Source organism: Hemitrygon akajei, chromosome 3 (assembly GCF_048418815.1).
Source record: "Hemitrygon akajei chromosome 3, sHemAka1.3, whole genome shotgun sequence".
In the NCBI taxonomy this organism is placed as follows: domain Eukaryota; kingdom Metazoa; phylum Chordata; class Chondrichthyes; order Myliobatiformes; family Dasyatidae; genus Hemitrygon; species Hemitrygon akajei.
In genome coordinates, this window is record NC_133126.1 from 83,223,115 (window position 1) to 83,247,178 (window position 24,064).

A 24,064-nucleotide genomic window follows, 5' to 3' on the forward strand; every position below is an offset into this window, starting at 1 on the left:
CCTTGGCCAGAGTTTGCCAGAAGACATGTGGGAGACTCGGAAGTCATCTGGAAGAAGGTTCTATGATCTGATGAAACCAAAATTCAGCTTTTTGGCCATCGGACTAAACGCTATGTTTGGCATAGGCCCAACACCACACATCATCAAAAACACACCATCCCTACCATGAAGCATGGCAGTGGCTGCATCGTGCTGTGGGGATGCTTCACTGCAGCAGGCCCTGGAAGGCTTGTGAAGGTAGAAGGTAAAATGAATGCAGCAAAATACAGGGAAATTCTGGAGGAAAACCTGCTGCAGTCTGCAAGAGAACTGCAACTTGGGACAAGATTTGTTTTCCAGCAAGACAATGACCCCAAGCATAAAGCCAAAACCACATAAGAAAGGCTTAAGGCAATAAAGTTAATGTCCTGGAGTGGCCAAATCAAAGTCCAGACCTCAATCTAATTGAGAATTTGTGGCTGGACCTGAAATAATTCCCATGTAATCTGACAGAACTTGAGTAGTTTTATAAAGAAGAATGGAAAAAAGTTGCAGTGTCCAGATTTTGCAAAGCTGAGAGAGATCTATTCACACAGACATCAAGGATGTAATTGCTGCCAAAGGTATCTACTAAATACTGATTTGAAGGGGCTGAGTAATTATGCAATCAATTATTTGGGGTTTAATAATTGTAATAAATTTAGACAAATTTGGAGAAATTTGTTTTACCTTTAACACAAAAGGGTCTTTTCTGTTGATCAGTGTCAGAAAAACCAAAGTAAATCCACTACGATTCAATGTTATAAAGCTATAAAACATGAAAACTAACACGGACGGTGAATACTTTTTATAGGCATTGTATGCTACATTTCTCTCATGAACTCAAAAATGTATGCTGCATATTGGTAAAGTTATGTGGTCATAATATTTAGTGATAGTCCAATCATTGCCAGTAGAAATACTCCTGATTATTAATGTCATGTGTGCTTTAAATATATTATAAAGCATCTGCAGAGTGACTGCTTTGGTCTTGTCTATGCTCTAGTGATGTATTGTTTAGCTGCATATTCTTCAGAAAGCCACTTAACTCTTTTCTTCTTGCAGATGCTGCTCATGTTATGTGGTTTGAAAAGATGTATGTGTGGCTGCTTTTTGTGGAAAAGAATGTCATTTACCCATTGATTGTCCTTAATGAGCTGAGCAGCAGTGCAAAGGCAATAGCTAGTCCAAAGAAACTGGACGCAGAGTAAGGTGTTTCTCTTTATCATTCTCTACATCACTGATATTATTACTTTTCAGTTTTGTGTTGTATATTACTTCTGGCAAAGCCAGTAGATCACCCTATTTAAAGTTCCTTAGTCAAGAACTTCATGGAGATGACCGTGTTAGAGTCCCTGCCAGAAAATTTGTGCTGATTATGTTTTGGTAACATCTCCTTCTATCAATTGGGGGATATTTTCGCTCTGTTTGTCTTGATTCCCCCATGGTTATTCAGTGATATTAATTAGCTATTTGTTCAAAAGTTCAAAGTAAATTCATTATCAAAGTACATATATGTCACCATATACAACCCTGAGAAGCATTTTCTTGTGGGCATTCACAGTAAATAGAACCAGTGAAATACTGCACCTAGCAAGATTGACAAACAACCAATGTGCAAAAGGCAACAAACTGTGAAAGTGCAAAACAAAGAAAATAAATTATTATTATAATAAATAAACAATGAATATCAAGAACATGAGATGAAAAGTCCTTGCAAGAGTCCATAGATAGTGGGTACAGTTCAGTGATGGGGTGAGTAAAGTTGAGTGAAGTATCCCCTGTGGTTCAAGACCCTGATGGTTGAGGAGCAATAATTGTTCCCGAACCAGGTGGTGTAGTCCTGAGGCTCTTCTACCACCTTGCTAACGGGAGCAGTGAGGAGAGAACATGGCCTGGATGATGGAGGTCCTTGATGAAGTATGCTGCTTCCGGCGACCAGCAAATAGCTATAATTCTGCAGTCATAGTATTTTTGTAATGTTTCTAGTGTGTTATAAGTTACTTCCCTGATTTTACTAATGGGCTGTTTTTTAGTGTAATGCAGTCAGTACATGATAGGTTTGCTCATACTGTAAACTTTGATGTGAAATCTGACTGTGCCTAGATTTCCAGCTTCCAATGTTTGCAGCCATTTAATAATTTAACACTTTCAGTGTGGAACAGCAATGGAATATGTCTGTATTTCTCCTAGGATGAGATTCTTTGATCTGATTAACATATATAATTTCAAATTGGCAGCAAAGAGTGACTGGAAAATTGGATTTAGTTCATAGATGTGCAAAACATGTTCAAGTGTTGATTTGTTGATTGTTAAATAAGCAAATCTAATTAAAAAATTACAATTTGTATTGGAATAGAATTTGCAAAGTATTTAATTCCATTTATTTTGAAATCATATCAATGACTTGTTTTGCTGATTTATCTAACTATAACCCATTGCATTTGTTGCATAAATTATCTTCTAGATTGGAAGAATATGGGAAAATATCAGGGTACAAAATAAATTGGGATAAAAGTGAAATTCTACCCCTTACTAAAGGAGATTATAGTCAATGTTGATTAATATCTCAATTTAGATGGCCAATAAATGGTATAAAGTATTTAGGTATAAGAGTTGATAATGATATAAAGAATTTATATAAATTAAATTATTTGCCATTATTGAAAAAAATTCAAGAGGATCTTGATAAATGGATGATGTTACCAATAACATTAATAGGAAGAGTCAATGCTGTAAAAATGAATATATTCCCTAGATTACAATATTTATTCCAAACACTACCAATACAATTACTGCAGAATTTTTTTCAAAAGTTAAATAAATGTGTGAGGAAATTCCTTTGGAAAGGTAAGATGTGAAGAATATCGTTGGAAAAATTGACATGGAAATTTGACCTAGGAGGGTTACAATTACCAAATTTTAAGAATTATTACAAAGCAAATCAACTTAGATTTATTGCATCTTTTTTTGATGAAGATAAACCGGCATGGATTAGAATAGAATTAGACAAAATAGGAGAAAATATACCAGAAGATCTTATATATAAATGGAAATCTAAATGGATACGGGAAAAGAAAGAATCTCCTATACTAAAACATTTGATTGATTTATGGAATAAGATAAATGTTGATGATGAGATAAAGAAATCTTTATTAGCAAAGAGACCTTTAATTCAAAATAAACTTATCCCTTTTACAATGGATAATCACTTTTATATAACTGGATTCACAAAGGGATTAGATATATAGGAGACTGTTTTGAAGGAGGTATATTAATGTCATTTGACCAATTAAAGAATAAATATAAAATATCAAATAACACTCTTTTCTGTTATTTCCAATTAAGGGCTTATTTAAGAGATAAATTGGGTCAAACAATGTTATTACCGAAACCTAATGAAATAGAAACTTTAATTTATAAAGGAAAAATTAAAAAAAATTATTTCTGGTATGTATAATCTGATTCAAAAACAGGCAATTAAACAAGGAATTCATAAGTCAAGACAAAAATGGGGAACTGATTTGAATATTAAAATTGATTAAACAAGTTGGTCAAGATGATGTCTTGACAGTATGACAAATACAGTAAATGTTCGACTAAGATTAGTACAAAATAACTTTTTACATCAAATATATATTACACCTCAAAAAATAGATAGATTAAACTCAAATTTATCTGATTAATGTTTTCGATGTAATCAAGAAATTGTTACTTTTTTACACTCTACTTGGTCTTGTTTTAAAATTCAATTAAATTTGGACAAATTTAAGAGTTTTACTGGAACAAATTATTGGAATACAACTTCCACATAATCCAACATTATTTTTACTAGGCGATATTGAAGGGATAAAATCGAAATCCAAATTGAATACATATCAGAAAGAATTCATAAAAATTGCATTTGCAGTAGACAAAAAGGCTATTGCAGTTACTTGGAAATCGGATTCATACTTAAGTATAGATCATTGGAAAAATGAAATTTTTAGCTGCATTCCACTTGAAAAAATTACTTATAATTTAAGAGATAAGTATGAAATATTTCTGAAAATTTGGCGCCCTTATTTACAAAAAATAGGATTAAATATATAGGTTCTCCGAAGATAAAGTTATTGGTTATCTGGGGAAAGAAATAAATATACATATTAAAGCTATTATGAACTCCATGGAGCATGTGGGGATCTTCCGATATCCAGGCATTCTTTCTTTCTTTCTTTCTTTCTTTCTTTCTTTTTTCTTTTTTTTCTATAGGGATATGTTAGGGGGGAGGGGGGAAGGGTTGATAATTTTTTTTCTTTCTGTAACCTATTTGAAAATTCAATAACAATTTTTTTTTTAAAATGACTTGTTTTGCGTAGCATCATGATTACACAATTGCGTTAAGTATGGTACTCTCAAGAATCAATTCTGTTCTATCCTCAAGGTTTGGTGCTTTAATGATCACCATCGCAGGGATGAAATTGCTTCGATTTTCATACAGTAGTCCTACTTACCAATATGTGACTGTTGTTTTCACTGTGCTATTCTTCACCTTCGATTATAAAGATTTTTCAGAAACTCTGCTACTGGACCTCTTCTTCATGTCTATATTATTCAGTAAGGTATGTTATTAAAAGAACAAAATATAATTCCTCAATGTAACATAAAATAGTAATTTTCAGTCATTGACTTGAAGAGAAGCAGCATTCAGAAAGGGGGTGGTAGTGCACAGTTCAGTTATTTTGGTATTCCTTATATCATAGATAATTGGATAAAAGAGATACTTGTAAAGATCTGTTGTACTTCGTGTATCTTAACCATTTACAGTTACAAGAAAAAGTTTGTGAATCCTTTGCAGATACCTGGTTTTCTGCATTAATTACTCATAAAACATGGTCTGATTGTCATCTAAATGAAAATAATAGACAAACACAATCTGCCTAAACTAATCACAAACAGGAGAAAATCTGCTGATGCTGAAATCCAAGCAACACACACAAAATGCTGGAGGAACTCAGCAGACCAGACAGCATCATTTCTGGCTGAGAGCCTTCGGCAGGACTCAAGAAAAAAAGCTGAGGAGTAGATTTAAAATGTTGGGGATGGGAGAGAGAAACACAAGTTGGTAAGCAAAACTGGGAGGGACAGGGATAAAGTAAAGCGATGGGAAGTTGATTGGTGAAAGAGATACAGGGCTGGAGAAGGGGGAGTCCAATAAGAGGGGATAGAAGCCCAGGACACAAAGAAAAAGGGAGGGGCACCAGAGGGAGGCAATGGGCAGGCAAGGAGGAGAAAGGGAAAAAGGGATGGGAAATGGTGAAGGAGGGGATCGGGGGGGGGGGGGGGGTTGCTACTTGAAGTTTGAAAAGTGGATGTTTGTGCCATCAGGTTGGAGGCTACCCAGATGAAATACAAGGTTGTTGTTCCTCCAACTTGAGTGTGGCCTTTCCACGATAGTAGTGGTGGCCGTGGATTGACGTATCAGAATGGGAATGGGAAGTGGAATTGAAATGGGTGGCCACTGGGAGATCCCACTTCTTCTGGTGGATGAAGCATAGATGCTCGACAAAACGGTCTCCCAATCTACGTTGGGTCTCACCAATATACAGGAGGCCACACTGGGAGCACTGGACACAGTATACGACCCCAACAAATTCACAGGTGAAGTGTCGCCTCACCTGGAAAGACTGTTTGGGGCCCTGAATGGTAGTGAGGGAGGATGTGCCAGGAGGGAGATCAGTGGGGAGGGATGAATGGACAAGGGAGCGATCCCTGCGGAAAGCAGAAAGTGAGGGGGAGGGAAAGATGTGCTTGGTGGTGGGATCCAGTTGGAGATGGTGGAATGCAGAGAATTATGTGATGGACATGAAGGCTGGTGGGGTGGGAGGTGAGGACAAGAGGAACCCTGTCCCTGATAGGTGGCAGGAGGATGGGAGGATGGCAGGCATACGTGAAATGGAAGAGATCTGGTTGAGGTCAGCGTTGATAGTGGAGGAAGGGATACATGAAATGGAAGAGATGCCCCACCATCAACAACCCTACCAGCCTCCGCATCCAGCATATAGGTCTCCACAACTTCCGTCATCTCCAACGGGATCCCACTCCTAGGGAGAGTAGCAGCAGTACTGAATTTCCTCCATTTGTAGGCAATTTCTCTTACTGTGGACTGATGAACACTCAGGTCTTTAGAAATGATTTTGTAGCCTTTTCCACTTCATGTACCTCTACAATACTACTTCTAAGGTCCTCTGAAGTTCTTTTGATCAAGGCATGATGCACATAAACAGATCTTTCTGGAGAAGGGCAGGCTCTGAGAGTAACCTGACTTTGTGTGTCTTTTTTATAGGGCAGGGCACCTCTACAACCCACATCTCCAACCTCATCTCATTAATTGCAACACCTGATGCCAAATAGCTTTTGTAGAAGGAATTACCCTATACTTTTAGGTTCACATACTTTTTTGAACCTAGACTGTGATTGTTTAAATGGTGTACTCGATATTGATGAGAATAAGTACAATTGTCTGGGTGTTAGTAGTTTAGGCAGATTGTGCTTGTTTATTATTGTGACTTAGATGAAGATCAGATCACTTTTTATGAGTAATTAATGCAGAAAACCAGGTAATTGGAAAAGGTTCATAACCTGTTTCTTGCAACTACAAAGAAGACTGCTTTTGCATCAGCAACCTCAGTGAAGAGGACAGCTAAGTAAATATTGCAAATCAGAATCACAGATTTTAAGTGTAAATTGGAGTGGGTAACTTAAATGTAAAAATATTGGATTTGGGAAGAATAGAAAGGACAGAACAGCAAGGGTTTTAAGATAGTTTTCCAGATATTCATTTCACTTTTTAAAATTTTCGACAACAAAGTAATACTGAAGGAATTAGATTGACATAATAATTGATCTGCGATTTCAGATATGTTCATTAAAAATAATACTGTTGAAAGGATATTGGTAATGAAATAGGTTGCAGCAGTGAATTTAGTTTGGACAAAGAGAATAATTTTATCTATTTAGTACATATCAGTGCTAAGACATGCAACAAAAAGGTTTTTTATGAAGCAAGCCTCAAAACTCCATTACTGTAGATGTAAAAAGTGCAAGACTTGAATCAGAATTGTTTTAGATATGCATTAACTGGGCACTGTCCTCAGCTGAAGTAAATAACTCCAACTGCAGCTCTACAGTTTCCTTCATCTCCTTCCCACCCTTCTCTTTGACTCTTCATCATAAAAGCTGAAATAAATGTGCCCTAACTTGATGAGTATTTCCAACTTTTACCATTTTTATTTCAGAGATTTTGTTTCTGTTACTTTAGTAGGGTTAATGAAATATGTTCTTGGCTTTGACCTAACAATTTTTCTCTTGATGCTGTTTTTTGCACCATAGAGTTCACATAAGAAAATGGCCTCTTCTATTAGCTAAGCAGCTGTGATAGAGAAAATTATTGCCTGTTTAAAATACTGAAATATATATTACTATACCTAGAATATCTGCATTATTTTATATAGAATTTGCAGCCTTTTATGCTAATAATTCCTTATGTTATAAGGAACTAAATATCTTTCTAAATTATTTAGAATCATCTGTTTATATGATACAGAAGTTTTCTCAACATTTATAGATGTAGCATGATATAATTGGGATAATATACAGCATCTCAATGATTCTGGTACATTATAGAACATATTAAAAATGCATTCTTTCAGAATTCTAAGTGATTTGCTCTAAGTGATGCCACCAGAACACTATGACCAGCAAGCACTTATTTGTCAGCAAAGAACTGGATACCATTCTAGTGTAGAATACAGGGCTACATTGTACTTAATTTATGTATGAAATAAATAGTATTTTGATGGTGAGAGATTTGAAATCAAAGGCTGAAATACGTTTAATATTTTCAATTTTGTTTTAGTTATGGGAACTTTTCTACAAATTGAGATTTGTCTACACATATATTGCACCTTGGCAAATCACATGGGGATCAGCATTTCATGCTTTTGCTCAGCCTTTCGCTGTACCTCGTATCCTTTACTCGTGCTTAGAAAACAATTGCTGCTTTTGATATTGGGGTGTTACAGACCCTTTTGTGAACTGCGGATTTGCTTTGTACTTGGGCCTGCCTAATTTTCAGATGGGCATTGAAACTCCTGTAGTAATATAACTCAAATGATGTTGAGCTTGAGTTGCTACTAAGTCACAGTGAATATCCAATAAATGTTAAGAGCACTTAAGGCAATTTACTTAAATCAGTTTTCTAATAGTGAATGTTTGTTTAAATGTGACAAGAAAATTGAATTAGTTCCCAGGCCAAAAAAAAAGAATATATTTGTCTTTTCTAGTGTCTGCTGTATTCTGTTTTTCTTCCACATTTATTTAGTTCTGACATTCATACAACTTACTTGGGAATTGACATATATGGATTGAAACATATCAAGACTACTTACTGAAGTCAGCTAATTAAGTTTACTTTCATATTGCCTGAAAACTGAATTCCAGAAGCAAATGATTTGTGCAGCAAAACCATCCAGCTGCTGGAATGCATAACATACCTGATGGGATTGTAAAAAAGTTCTGCCACGGATTTGATTCCAAACGAATAATACAGCCAGCATGTGAACTTGGGTTATTTTAAGTGTTTCCCCTAAGCATGTATATAACCTGTTTTTATTTGTCACAATCATTAATTATTTCTTTGTTTCTGTTTTAGCAGAAGTGAGCCAAAAACAGTTGAAATAAATGCCCAATACACTTGTCAACAAGACAGGGAGGCAAATCTAAAACACTCCTGATAATTGGGCAAAATATGCTTTCTCGTTCACCCTGAAAATAGATCTCGATCTGGTTGATATAATGTCTTTATTTTGGGGATTGCACTACAAGTTATACAATGTGTTTTCACTCCTTAGCTATTGCTTTGCTTCAGATTCAGCTATGTTATTTGTTCAGGCGATTGTGTCAGCTTTATTCTCTACTCCTTTAAACCCATTTCTCGGAAGTGCAATATTCATTACTTCATATGTACGACCAGTCAAGTTCTGGGAAAGAGACTACAAGTAAGTGCTTTGTTTATAATGTCACTAATCACTGAATGCTCACGGGTGAGAATACATTGTCACTTTACTCGACCTCTGTCCTCGGTTTTTGTCTTCCTTTTACCCTGCCCCTTTCTTGATTCTTCTTCATTCTCTGCTGCTTCACCAAAAAGTCCTTTACCCATCAAGCTCCTCCCTGTCCTACTTAGATTTCGAGAACAGGAACAGAAGCCCCTCTGTATTGTTATGCCTCAGCTATATATCAAAAGAACACTTTCTCTTTGACCAGAATAATATGTTTCTTCAATATTGCTCTTTGCTAAGTCTCCAAATTTGGGAGATGATGACAAATCAAGGACAGTTTTCTATGAGGCCACACAGATCATTTCTTGTGGCTCATCATGCATACAAGTGTTACGACCAGCAAACAGAAAATTCATTAATTTGAACTAGTTTTAAAGCTTAGTATAACAAGGCCTTTGTCTCTTTCACCTTTCTGATGCCAGACTTCTGTTGATGCTACTGTACTGGAGATTATTAAATGGATAAATGCACAACGGACTATATTAACTTTTGTGTGGATGCAGTTGTCCCTGTTAGAACTGTTCGCTGCTATCCCAATAATAAGCCCTGGATCACGAGTCACATCAAAGGCCTCCTAAACCAGAAGAAGAGGGCCTTTAAAGATGGTGATCGGTTGGAGCTTAAAAGAGTTCAGAAGGAACTCAGAGTACAGATAAGGGGAGCAAAGGAGCAGTATAGGAGGAAGCTAGAACAAAAGCTGCAGAAAAAAAGCATGAAGGAGGTGTGGGATGGGATGAAGATCATCACCGGATGCGGTGCAAAGCGGGGGGCGAACATAAGTGGAGATGTGGAGAAAGCGAACCAGCTGAACAACTTCTTCAACAGGTTCGACAGCTCAATCTCATCCTCACCGCAGAAATCCACACCAGGCTTACTTCCCTCACAGGAAAATAGCCACTCACAGGAGACCTTGCCCACACCCAGGATTACGGCTGCACAGGTGGAAGGTCAACTGAGGAAGATCTGTACCAGCAAGGCGGCTGGACCGGATGGAGTTTCCCCACGATTACTGAGGGCCTGTGCGACTGAGCTGGGAGAACCACTACAGCGCATCTTCAACATGAGCCTGGAGCAGAGAAGAGTACCCAGACAGTGGAAAACATCCTGTATTGTCCCGGTACCGAAGAAACCACAACCAAAGGAGTTGAATGACTTCAGACCTGTTGCCTTGACGTCGCACGTTATGAAGACCATGGAGCGGCTGATAATACAGAATCTGAGGCCACAAACCAGGCATGCCCAGGATCCTCTTCAGTTTGCGTATAAGGAGAAGGTGGGAGTGGAGGATGCTATCACGTATTTGCTGCACAAATCACTCTCTCACCTAGAGGGGGTCAGTTGTGCTGTGAGGATTACATTCCTTGACTTCTCTAGTGCCTTTAACACCATCCAGCCCAAGATCTTAAGGCACAAACTAACGGAGATGGGAGTAGACTCTCACATGGTGGATTGGATAGTGGACTACTTGACAGATAGACCTCAGTATGTGCGGTTGGGAGACTGTAGGTCTGACACGGTGGTCAGCAGCACAGGGGCGCCGCAGGGAACCGTACTCTCTCCGGTCCTGTTCACCCTGTACACATCAGACTTCCAATATAACTCGGAGTCCTGCCATGTGCAGAAGTTCGCTGATGACACGGCCATAGTGGGGTGTGTCAGGAATGGACAGGAGGAGGAGTATAGGAAACTGATACAGGACTTTGTGATATGGTGCAACTCAAACTACCTGCGTCTCAATATCACCAAGACCAAGGAGATGGTGGTGGACTTTAGGAGATCTAGGCCTCATATGGAGCCAGTGATCATTAATGGAGAATGTGTGGAGCAGGTTAAGACCTACAAGTATCTGGGAGTACAGCTAGACGAGAAGCTAGACTGGACTGCCAACACAGATGCCTTGTGCAGGAAGGCACAGAGTCGACTGTACTTCCTAAGAAGGTTGGCGTCATTCAATGTCTGTAGTGAGATGCTGAAGATGTTCTATAGGTCAGTTGTGGAGAGCGCCCTCTTCTTTGTGGTGGCGTGTTGGGGAGGAAGCATTAAGAAGAGGGACGCCTCACGTCTTAATAAGCTGGTAAGGAAGGCGGGCTCTGTCGTGGGCAAAGTACTGGAGAGTTTAACATCGGTAGCTGAGCGAAGGGCGCTGAATAGGCTACGGTCAATTATGGATAACTCTGAACATCCTCTACATAGCACCATCCAGAGACAGAGAAGCAGTTTCAGCAACAGGTTACTATCAATGCAATGCTCCTCAGACAGGATGAAGAGGTCAATACTCCCCAATGCCATTAGGCTTTACAATTCTACCGCCAGGACTTAAGAACTTTTTAAAAGCTATTATTAATGCTTTTTGAGATAGTGATTTAGATGCATATCATATTTTTTACTGAGTTAAGTATTGTATGTAATTAGTTTTGCTACAACAAGTGTATGGGACATTGGAAAAAAAAGTTGAATTTCCCCATGGGGATGAATAAAGTATCTATCTGTCTATCTATCTATCTAAATCTGATTCCTGTGGTTCATGTCATCTCCTCTTCCCTCTCAGAGAGCCTCTAGCCTTACTCTATCTATGATTATTTCTAAGCAAGAAATTTAGGGGTTGTGGGTCTGAACCCTACATCTTTACACTGCTGTTACAGATTTGATAAGTCATGTTGACTGCTTCCATTTTATTTTGTGTTCTACAGTCTTTAGCATTAAAACTTCAATTTATTTTGCAGTACAAAGCGGGTGGATCACTCAAATACAAGGTTGGCATCCCAGCTTGATAGAAACCCAGGTAGGATACAAAAGATTTTCTTCTCAGAAAGTAATTGCTGTAATACAAGAGCTACTCAGTATACAAGTACTTGACCTATGTACACACTGTAGTGTGAGCCAGCAATCAGGAAACCAGTGGGATGTATTTGCCGGCTGCAGTAGTATCAAAGGCACTTTTGCTAGTTGGGAACTCAGTCAGGGCCAATTTCCAACTTTTGAACTGTCTATATTATGATTAGTTCGCAGGAATGGAAACATGCTGTTACTTGGGGAGTACCTGCAATAAATTTCAAACTAAATCTTCATTATAAAGTCAAATTGTGAAGCTTTATATCTGAATCAACTAAGCTACTGTAGCATAATTTGTACTGGTGTTGACTGCATAATGTTGCAGTAGTTAGTTTACCTCATGATTATTAAATTGTAAAATAATGATGATGATTGTCATGCTGTATCAAATTCACCTAAGAGATCAATTCTTCAGTTTGTCTATCTTTAGTTTTAAGACTCTGACTCGAGATAACTTATCCCTTCCTTTCACTTGGTGTACATTTTCTGAATTCTAATATTGAATCAGAATAGGAACAGGTCATTTGGCTTTAAAGTCTGCTTTGCCATTTATTTAGACCCTAGTGGACTGTACTTTCCTTTATCCCAGGAGTCTATTAACCTCAGTCTTGAAAGCTTCAATTATTCTAACAATCATGCAATTTTGTGGGGAAATTTTCAGATTTCTGTTTGCATTTCATGGAAAAATTGCTTTCAATTTTCACCTTAAATGGTCTAACTCAGTTATTAAAGATCATGTTCTCTAAAATTCTCCTCCATAGTTGTTGGCTGCTTGTCTTGATGAGTTCCATCTGGATTTTGTGTGTGTTGCTGTATTCCTTGTTCTCGTTTCCTTAAGCAATAGAACTGTTTTATCTCAATGAACTGTCTTTAATCACTGATCTTCTACTCTCAGAGAATTCAACCAAATTTAAGCAACCTGCACTCATAATCTAATCCTCTAAATTGTAGGATTATTCTGATAAAGCAAAGTAATTCTCAAATTATGTTTTACCCCCTCTGTTAAATCAAGAAATCTATAACTTTTCTCTTTCTCAAAAAAATGTCACGGTGATAAGTAAAAATTATTTTCTTTTACAAATAGAATGTGCAATCTTCATAATAGGTCCTTAATTCAATTCATTTGAATTATGTGTGAATCATCCTGTGTACAGCCCAGTCCATCATGGGTAAAGCCCTCCCTTTCATTGAGCACATCCACATGGGGCGCTGTTGCAGGAAAGCAGCATCCATCATCAGGGACACCACCACGTAGGTCATGCTCTCTTTCGCTGCTGCCATCTGGAAGAAGGTATAGGAGCCTCAGCACTCACACTGCCAGGCTCTGCAGGTCACACTGCAGGTTATTACCACTCAACCAACAGGCTTTTGAACCAATAGGGATAACTTCACTTGCCCCATCACTGAACTCTTCCCTAGACCTATAGACTCGCTTATAAGGACTCCTTATATCATGTTCCCGATATATGTTGTTTATTTATTTATTATTTTTTCTCTCTTTTGTATTTGTACATTCTGGTGTCTTTTGCACATTGGTTGCGAGTCATTGATTCTTTTATGGTTTTTGGATTTACTGAATATGCCTGCAAGAAAACAAATCTCAGGGTTGTATGTGGTGAAATATATGTACTTTGATAATAAATTTACTTTGAACTTAATGTTACTTTGCTCAGTTGGAGCCTTACTCTTACAATAGACAATGGTGGAACAGTACCAAATGTGCACTTTAGCAATGGTTGCTAGTTTTTCTTATGACACTCAGAAAAAATCTGGGTATTACTTTGTGCATGACATTTCTGCGTTACAGTACTGGGTGATGTGCATTCACCAAAACGGTAAAACATTTACGCCCTCAAAAAATTTCAAATTTTAAATCTCAATTCAAATACTTTAAATGACTAGCATAACATTTTCAAATACAAAACCATGTTGTTAAAGTGAAAATGACTAGGAACTGTTGCTGCTCAGTAAATATTTTCACCCTTGGAACCAGAGTTCAGATTCATTCAAGGCTAATTCAATTTAAGTCAAATTTCTATGAAAGGTATTAAATATAGTAAAAGCAATTCCAATCTCATTTCTAGTGGTGTTTTGTGGCTAACTTCAGGCTATAAAAATTATTGCTGCAGAAAGTAACAGTGTTGAATTAAAGAGTGCCATTGTAAGATCGCAATTCAGATGTATTCCAGAAATAGAATAGGAAAAGTTCTTCAACTTTATGCTGCATTACAGTTCCACCATTGTGTGTTTGAGTATGTTATACATTGCCTGTTTGGGGAGTTTCACTTTGATCACGTTTCTCATCTTTTTCATTATTTTTTGTATTTGGTTAGATGTTTTCATCCTTCTTATAGCACCTAAAATAGTCTGAATCAGAGTTCCTTATTACCCTGAAAGGTATAATCGGCAGAATTCTTTGTGTTCCGAGGCAAAAGTTATTTGCTTCTATTCCCATAGTGTTGTTTCTTCTTTACCTACCTTACTTTCTCATTGTCAGGTGCAACTTATTAAATAATGTCTTTGTTGGCTTCCATTTTGCCTCAAATTCTGCAGGTATCTTATTTTTCTCCTGTGTCATTCTCATGTACAAACATAAATCCACTGTTAAGGGACCAGGATAATGCACCTTTCTAGTCTCCACTCTGTACTTGCCCTATCTTTATTAATTAGAGGTGGTTATAATTCCAGAGGTAATAAATTACTCATTGAAGTGTATTATTCACTAAATGGCAATAAATCCTCTCATCGGTTAACATTTTCTTTAATAAATCCTCTAACGTTTGTTTCAGTTGTTTTTCTTTCATGACTGTGCTATCTTGATAACAGTTAAGATGTGCAAGATCATCTAGAGCAGGGGTTCCCAACCTGGGGATCATGGAACCCTTGCTTAATGATACTGGTCCAAAGGTCGGGAACCCCTCATCCAAAGGATGTGTATTTCCTCTCCTTGTGTCCTCATGAGTTGATTTCCCAATCCAAACCATGTTGCCTTTGAAGCGTTAAGGAGAATTTATCACAATGGGCAGCTGGATGAAGTTAACAAATGAAACTAAGAATAAGGAAAATGTTTTAAATGCTTAGACTTTAAATACAATGCAGGTGCAGCAATATCATGATTTAAAAATAAACATCTTAATAAGCATTGAGGCAGATTTACCTGACGATTCGGCAAGAGAACAGGAAAATTATCATAGAGTGAGAGGAAGAAGCATTCTTCTTGGGTTGTTAAGACAAACAATATTAACTTAGTATGTCATAATTAACTTAGCTACTGAGTAAAGATCTTCTGTGAATTCATTGTATATTTAATGAGCCCACATTAATGCACACTTTGCTGCATTAATTTGCTCACTTGTAAGAAATAATTCTATTTTCTTTTTCAACAAAGGCACTTAAACAGGTTTAAGTATCTTTGTTGAAATACTGTAGAAGGAAACATAGTCCTAGTCCTTCAGCCTTCATATCTACAATAAACTCTGTTTGCTGCCAATATGCACATCATGTCCTCTGCACTTTTTTTGTAACATCATGGCAGTAATTGAGAACATGTATCATGGAGGTTATGGGAAGTGAATTCAGTACAACTACTTAATGGTGAGACTGCAAGAAAAAATGTAAAGGATTTATTTTGCAAATTATCATATTTAAAACTACCTTACAGCTTGAAGTCATCATTTTATATTCCTACATGTATCTCAGACTCCTCTACACTTAGATTTTTTTTTACTGCTTATTTACATTTCTGGTATTTGGATTGTTCCAATGTGAATTTTTTTAATAGACTGCTAATTAAAAAAATGATATCATGCCTGGGTAGCAATGAAAGAATTGTAACTTTTTGAAGGTCTTTGAAAATCTAATTGCAGATCAGGACATGCTGCCTTTAACAGTGTCTATCATGTTTCGTAGGCTCAGATGACAACAACCTGAATTCTATCTTTTATGAGCATTTGACAAGATCTCTGCAGCACAGTCTCTGTGGGGACCTGATGTTGGGACGCTGGGGCAATTTCAATACTGGGGATTGCTTCATTCTTGCTTCTGACTACCTCAATGCATTGGTTCACCTTATAGAAATTGGAAATGGCCTGGTCACCTACCAGCTGCGGGGCCTGGAGTTTAGAGGTGAGAGACCAGCCATCTGTTGTAATATTGCTCATCTCTCTCTAGTTAATGAGCAAAGTGCAGAAGCCTAGAAATTTTAACACATGACTCTCTTTTTTTCTCTCAGCACTATATGTGTGAAAATCAGTTACTTCCAGACTACCACACTGAAGTGCAACTGGGCACTGACAGGTGTGAATTATGCATCGGTGATTTCTGTGTCAGGCAGGCACTGAGTGATATAATTTTTCATGCTTGAAAATTAAGCTTGTTCTCAGGTGTTCCTATTGCTGGTGCTCTCAGAATAATAATATTGTGCCTCCCCTAGGTCAGGTCCCTGCCAATACTAGGACACCACTCTAAGTTCTTCATGGTTTGGCACAATATAGCATCACTCTACTGCCTTTCCCACTGCCCACCTCCCATCCCACACCAAAATTTAAACAAGTTGAACAAACCCTCTGCCTGCCTCTTTCCCTCTCAGCAACTTCCAATGTTCCTTAATGACATGCGTCTAGCATAATTTGAATTCTGCTCGTGAGAGCCAGGAACAGAGTTGTTGGTGTGTCATGCAATGACCTTTCAATGTTTCTGTCATGTTGCCAATGGATTTCAAAGCAATACCTACTTTCCTATCCTTGCATTTAGTGAACACTGCAATTTTGCTGTTAATCTTTAGGAGCGAAGCTTTTTCAGAATAAATTTAAATTGGAAGCAACTTTTGTTTCTCATTTTCATTCTCTGACTATTCTGGGAGGCCATATTTGGGAGGCCACATCATAAGAACCAGCATCCTGCTCTGTCTTGGAGAGGTGGAAGAGGGTGACATGGTGGAGTTCATTCTTGTTTATATCTCACTCTCATTCTAACATACAAGAGCACACTCCATTGATGCCCTGGTTGAGATAATCTGACTGAATGAAAAACATGAAATCAATATTGAGATTGTTTTACTACCTATTTGTGCTGCAATATGCATTCCTATGGATCCTGGACAATGGATGTATCAATTCTTTCTGCTTTAGCATGTCTTTGAATTGTAAACCATCTAGAAAGAAAATTATGTTTATGTAGAACTTTTACATAAAGTGTGCCAAAAGACTTTGAGTTTGTTAAATGTCATTGGAGTGACAACTGAGGTAATATGATGGGTAGTTTACTGCCTGATCCCACAATGAGATAAATGACCTAATTATTATTTTAGGGGATGGGTATAGATTGACTAAGGATAGCTATAAATTTATTAAGAGAAGTCTCCTTGGAATGCTATCATCAAATCTTTAACAACTACATGAAATACCAAATGAGGTCATGACTGTTTGCTAGGCCATTTCTGAAAGAGTCTGCCCTGCATTAAAGTGCCAACAATTATTGTTGCTAAATCTTCTGGTCTATGACTTGAGCTTGTCCATGTTCAAAGAGAACACTGTTACTTCAGAGCCAGGCCAAATCAGAGTGCACACTATATCAAACAATAAATTATAAGCATGAGGGCAAAGCTACAGCTGCGGCCCTTAGAATAAACAGGACTGGGGTTATATTACATAGATGAGAATTTACCAGAAGCAGTTTCACTTTATTGGTACATGAGTTGATCTCATGAAAAGCTTATCTTGGGAAAGGAAATATTTGCCAAAGGCTCTATGGACAACTTGAGAAATAGTTTCATACAAGAATGCTGGAAGAATTCAGCAGGCCAGGCAGCATATATGGAAAAGAGTAAGCAGTCGATGTTTCAGGCTGGGACCCTTCATCAGGACTGATGGAGGGTCTCAGCCCGAAACCTCAACCGTACTCTTTTCCATAGATGCGACCTGACCTGCTGAGTTCCTCCAGCATTTTGTGTGTGTAACTTGGATTTCCAGCATTGCAGACTTTCTCACCTTGAGAGTGTGTTTTTTGGGTAGGATTGGAATAAGCTTGGGTTTGATGCCTCATGTCCAGTTAGATAGCTGGCACTGAATGTCATAAACCCATCATTAATGCTTTTGACATTTTTGGCGACTGTACAGAGATGTTAAAGGGTTATTGCATGGAACACGAAAGACAATTGTGGGCCAAACTTTGCCCAGCAAAATTCAAATCAGGCCAGGACCTGTCATTGTGGAATAGAAGAAGGAGCACATTAAGGAATGACTGTTTGGGAATAAGAAACAGTCCCAAATCCTCTACCTATTTTTTAAAAATACTATGATCATCCTTTTTTCTTCCAGGCACCTACTGTCAACAGAGGGAGGTGGAAGCAATCACAGAAGGGGTTGAGGAAGATGAGGGATTCTGCTGTTGTGAACCAGGTCACATTCCTCACATGTTGTCCTTTAATGCTGCTTTCGGTCAGCGCTGGCTTGCTTGGGAAGTTCTAGTCACCAAGTATGTGCTGGAGGGCTACAGCATAACTGATAATAGTGCTGCTTCCATGCTGCAGGTGTTTGATCTGAGAAAAATCCTTACAACTTACTATGTTAAGGTAGTGTATTCAAACATTCTGCAAATTAACAGCCAGTAGTATGAAATTGCATTGAACTGTTTAACCTTGTGCAAGTTATAGTGGCTGCAGTAAGCCCATTTTTGGAGTGGTTTTATGGATTTTTAAATACAGTATGTTGGAACACAGGTTTTATATTTTCAGTGCAAGAAAAGCTTTATAAAATTGTTTTATTTGTCTATTCCTTATCTCCCCATTATCTCGCCACCATCATTCCCACAGTCCTGATCAGTAAGCTACAGAACCTGAGCCTCTGTACCTCCCTCTGCAATGGGATCCTCAGCTTCCCAACCAGAAGATCACAATCTGTGCAGATTAGTAATAATACCTCCTCCTTGCTGATGGTCAACACTGACGCACCTCAGGGGTGTGTGCTTAGCCCATTGCTCTACTATCACCATACCCGTGACTGTGTAGCTAAGTATAGCTGAATTGCCATCTATAAATTTGCTGATGATACTACCATTGTTGGTAGAATCTCAGATGGAGATGACAGGGTGTTTAGGTGCAAGATATACCAGCTAGTTGAGCGGTGTCGCAGCAACAACCTTACACTTAATGTCAGTAAGACCAAAGAGCTGATTATGTACTTCAGGAAGGGTAAGACAAAGGAATACAAATCAGTCCTTAGAGGGATCAGAAATGGAGAGAGTGAGCATTTTCATGCTTCTGGGTATCAAGTTCTCTGAGGATCTAAGCTGGTCCCAACATATCGATGTAGTTAGAAAGTTAGCAAGAAAGTTACTATGTTTCATTAAGAGTTTGAAGTGATTTGGTTTGTCACCTAAAACACTCGAAAACTTCTCCAGATGTGTTGTGGAGAGCATTTTGACAGGCTGCATCAGTGTCTGGTGTGAGTGGGGGGAGGTGATACAGCACAGGATCAAAAGAAGCTACAGAAAGTTGTAAAATTAGTCATCTCCATCTTGGATACTAGCCTCCATAGTATCCAAGACCTCTTCAAGGAGCAGTGCCTCAGAAAGATGGTGTCCAGTATTAAGAACCCCCATCACCAAGCACATGTCCTCTTAAGCAGGAGGTACAGAAGCTTGAAGGTACACACTAAGCGATTCAGGAACAGCTTCTTCCCCTCTGCCGTCCGATTCCTAAATGACATAGAACCCATGAACACCAGCTCACTTTTTTTAAAAATGTATGTTATTTCTGTTTTTGCACTATTTTTATTCTATTCACTTTTTTCTGGTGGTGTATTACAAGGCCCCCCTTTAGGTTTCATAACACTTTAGTCAGCATTTTATCTTCAATTATCGCTTACAGGTGAGATAAATTTGAAGGCATTGGAGGTATATCTAACTTGGTTGACTTAACATGGTAAATTTCCCTGGGAGAAGGCACAGATGAACGGCACCCAATCAAGCACCACTTGTTAAGTGTACTTTGCTCTTCTTTAGTGGTAAACAAGCTCTGCTTGAAATGGGAGAAACAGGAAGATGGGAAAAATCTAAATCACAAGCACACAGTACTGATACAAAGCACCTTCTGTGACAGAATTAACTGGCCACTTGCCATGGTGATTAGAAAGTTTGTTTGAGGTTTAGATTAGGCCTTCATAAAGTAGGTGTACTGAAGAGGGTAAAGTTGGAGATCTAGCCTCAAATAAGGGAGCACAGTTGCAGTTCTGTAACTGATAGTAAGTTAGAGGCGTTTGGCTCTGGTCCTGTACTCTCTGGAGTTCAGAAGAATGAGAGGGATCTCATTGAAACCAATTGAATATTGAAATACCTAAATAGAGTAGACTTTGAGAGAATTTTTCCAATAGTAGAGGAGTCTAGGATCAGAGAGCACAACCACAGTATGCAAGGGCATCCCTTTAGAACAAAGGAGGAATTTCTTTAGCCAGAGTATGGTAAATCTGTGGAATTCAGCTGTGAAGACCCAGTCAGTAGGTATATTTCAAGCGGATGTGCATAAGTTCTTGATTAGTAACCCTTACGAAAGGTTACAAGGAGAAGGCAGGTGAATGGGGTTGAGAGGGATAATAAATCAGCCATGATTGAATGGCAGAGCAGACTTAATGGTCTGCAATGCCTAATTCTGCTCCTATGTCTTATGTTATCATCTAGTTTATACAGCACTAACTAAATAAGAGAACATTGCAGATGTGTGCAGTCCTTTCATTTTGAGATCTCTGATGAAATCCAGTCAGTAGCAAGGAACAATCTACTGCATCTGCTATGTCATCTGAGCAACCTTATCCTTTCTATCCATGACAGAAAATTGCTGTACTTTGTGTAAACTTTTAATAATTTGACATGATCAGGGTTTTTGTGGTTAATGGAAGAAATTCTGCTATAATATGTTGGTTACTTCCTACAAAGTGAAACGCAATAGTGTGATGAACTCAACAACTCTACACGCTTTGAAAGGGAGAACACAACTACAGCTGTGAAGATCCCTGCTGCACCTGATGACTCTGTGATCTCCGTCTCAGAGGCCGATGTTAGGCTGTCTCTAAAGAGTGAACCCTTGCAAGGCGGAAGGTCTGGATGGAGTACCTGGTGAGGCTCTGAAAACCTGTGCCAACCAACTAGCGGGAGTATTCAAGGACATTTTCAACCTCTCACTGCTACGGGCAGAAGTTCCCACTTGTTTCAAAAAGGCAACAATTATACCAGTGCTAAAGAAGAATAACATGGACTGCCTTAATGACTATCATCCGGTAGCACCCACATCAACAGTGATGAAATGCTTTGAGAGGTTTGTTATGACTAGACTGAACTCCTGCCTCAGCAAGGACCTGGACCCATTGCAATTTGCTTATCGTCACAATAGGTCAACGGCAGACACAATCTCCATGGCTCTTCACACGGCTTTAGACCGCCTGGACAACACAAACACTTACATCAGGATGCTGTTCATCGACTGTAGCTCAGCATTTAATACCATCGTTCCCACAATTCTGATTGAGAATTTGCAGAACCTGGGCCTCTGTACCTTCCTCTGTAATTGGATCCTCGACTTCCTAACCGGAAGACCACAGTCTGTGCGGATTGGTGATAACATATCCTCTTCGCTGATGATCGACACTGGCACACTTCAGGGGTGTGTGCTTAGCCCACTGCTCTACTCTCTGTATACACATGACTGTGTGGCTAGGCATAGCTCAAATACCATCTACAAATTTGCTGACAATACAACCATTGTTGGTAGAATCTCAGGTGGTGACGAGAGGGCGTACAGGAGTGAGATATGCCAACTAGTGGAATGGTGCCGCAGTAACAACCTGACACTCAACGTCAGTAAAATGGAAGAGCTGTTTGTGGATTTCAGGAAGGATAAGACAAAGGAACACATACCAATCCTCAGAGGGATCAGAAGTGGAGAGAGTGAGCAGCTTCATGTTCCTGGGTGTCAAGATCTCTGAGGATCTAACCTGGTTCCAACATATTGATGTAGTCATGAAGAAGGCAAGACAACGGCTATACTTAATTAGGAGTTTGAAGAGATTTGGCATGTCAATAAATGCACTCAAAAACTTACATAGTTCTGTGGAGAGCATTCTGACAGGCTGCATCACTGTCTGGTATGGAGGGGCTACTGTACAGGACCAAAAGAAACTGCAGAAGGTTGTAAATCTTTGTAGGCTAGTGCTCCATCTTGGGCACTAGCCTACAAAGTACCCAGGATATCTTTAGGGAGCGGTGTCTCAGAAAGGCAGCATCCATTATTAAAGACGTCCAGCACCCAGGGCATGCCCTTTTCTCATTGTTACTATCAAGTAGAAGACACAGAAGCCTGAAGGCACACACTCAGCAATTCAGGAACAGCCTCTGCCTTCTGATTCCTAAATGGACTTTGAAGCTTTGGACACTACCTCACTTTTTTAATATACAGTACTTCTGTTTTTTTAATAATCTATTCAATATATGTAATTGATTTACTTGTTTATTATTATGTTTTGTTTTTTTTCTCTCTCTGCTAGATTATGCATTGCATTGAACTGCTGCTGCTAAGTTAACAAATTTCACGTCACATGCTGGTGATAATAAACCTGATTCTGATTCTTAGAAGCTGGATTTTGGTCGGAGTAGTTGTGTTTTCACTCTGCATTTGGATAAGCTTTATTGAAACTGAGAGGACAAGGAGCTGACAACAGTGATTGGCAGCAGAGTATTAAAGTTATGGAAATAATTTGTCAATTGAAGCAATAAAAATGTAATCCTACACAATGAGAGTAGACAGTGAGTATATAAGTACCTTATACAACAAGTTGAGGGATTCTGTATTTACTGAGATAAGAGGGAGCAATCAAGAATCTATCTTTATGATATAACCATTTTGTATGTTTGCATTTATGTTCACAAGAGAACATAATGTAAAATAGAGCATAATCAATGAGAAAGATAATAAGCAGCAAAATTATGTGAAGAGGTAGTTACACATAATTTTATTTTAGTCTTTGTTGGTTATAGTTCTTTTCATTTGGGAGTATTCAGGAGCTGAACTGTAAAATCTCGGCAATGTATTGTTAGTGTGCAGTTTTGACGAGCCGCAGGATATATGTCAAGTCAGATGGACATTGTTCAGATATTTTCAGCTATACCACACCTGGGAGAGCTCAAACCACTTCTCTTGAAAGGTAGAACCCTTCTCAAACTGTATTTGCCATTACTGCTGATGAGCAGGCTTGGCAGGAACCTTGATGCTGATTAGAGCAGAGCAAAACAAGGATTGTGGGAGAAAGGAAAAATACCTTAATAAGATTAAAAGCAACAAGGTGGCTAAGTATTTAGTTCCAAAAGAGTTCATGCAAGTTAATTCTTTATTATGGTAAAAGTCCAGCATTTTTAGGAACTAGAGGTGCTAAACTAGCAGATTTTCTGTATGAGTGAATGATGCTCCTATTACTATCCAAATGTTTTATTTCATATGTTATACAACTGTGTAATTCCAGTGGATATAAGAGAAGTGTTAAATATGTTAGCAATCCAGCTGCAGACCTACCCATATTCATAACCCCTGATGTTCTAGCCCCAGCCCCGACTCCAGCCCACCCTGGCCACACTCTGGACTCTCCACTTGCATTCTGGATCAATGAGCAAGTTTCTATGATTTCCAAACTACTGGATGCTGGATTATCAAGGTTTTACTTTAGGAGGATCATTGTTATGTAGCTGTTTCTCTGTTGGAAAAGTTACAGGTATGTAACTTAAATTGTTTCACCTTTTTTCACCTTGTTTTGTTCATACCTAGAGTATCTTGTTCTATGTAACAAGTTCTCCCAAGCTGGAGGACTGGCTTGCAAATGAAACAATGCAGGATGGGCTTCGAGCATGTACGAGTCATAATTATGTGGATGTGGACCCCACCTTTAATCCCAACATCGACGAGGACTATGATCACAGACTGGCTGGTGTATCAAGAGAGAGTTTCTGTGGGGTTTACCTAAATTGGATCCAGTACTGTTCTTCACGAAGAGAAAAGGTATTGGCTACAGCACCTGCCTGGCTGGCAAAGGGATTTGGTAGTAACTTTCAAAACTGAATTGAATAAATACTAACAG

At 38.5% G+C, this 24,064-nt stretch overlaps 1 protein-coding gene across 6 annotated transcripts in view; it reads left to right on the forward strand.

The window, feature by feature from the left end:
- Positions 1-24,064, forward strand: part of pcnx1 (pecanex 1) — a 243,376-nt gene that overhangs the window by 195,109 nt on the left and 24,203 nt on the right. For all 6 annotated transcript variants that reach the window (XM_073040246.1, XM_073040248.1, XM_073040251.1 and 3 more), the window contains 8 exons: positions 1,084-1,225; positions 4,442-4,619; positions 7,916-8,024; positions 8,927-9,056; positions 11,843-11,901; positions 15,861-16,076; positions 18,269-18,522; positions 23,755-23,985. In XM_073040246.1, coding sequence (XP_072896347.1) covers positions 1,084-1,225; positions 4,442-4,619; positions 7,916-8,024; positions 8,927-9,056; positions 11,843-11,901; positions 15,861-16,076; positions 18,269-18,522; positions 23,755-23,985 — 1,319 coding nt within the window. The remainder of the gene's footprint in view (positions 1-1,083; positions 1,226-4,441; positions 4,620-7,915; positions 8,025-8,926; positions 9,057-11,842; positions 11,902-15,860; positions 16,077-18,268; positions 18,523-23,754; positions 23,986-24,064) is intronic.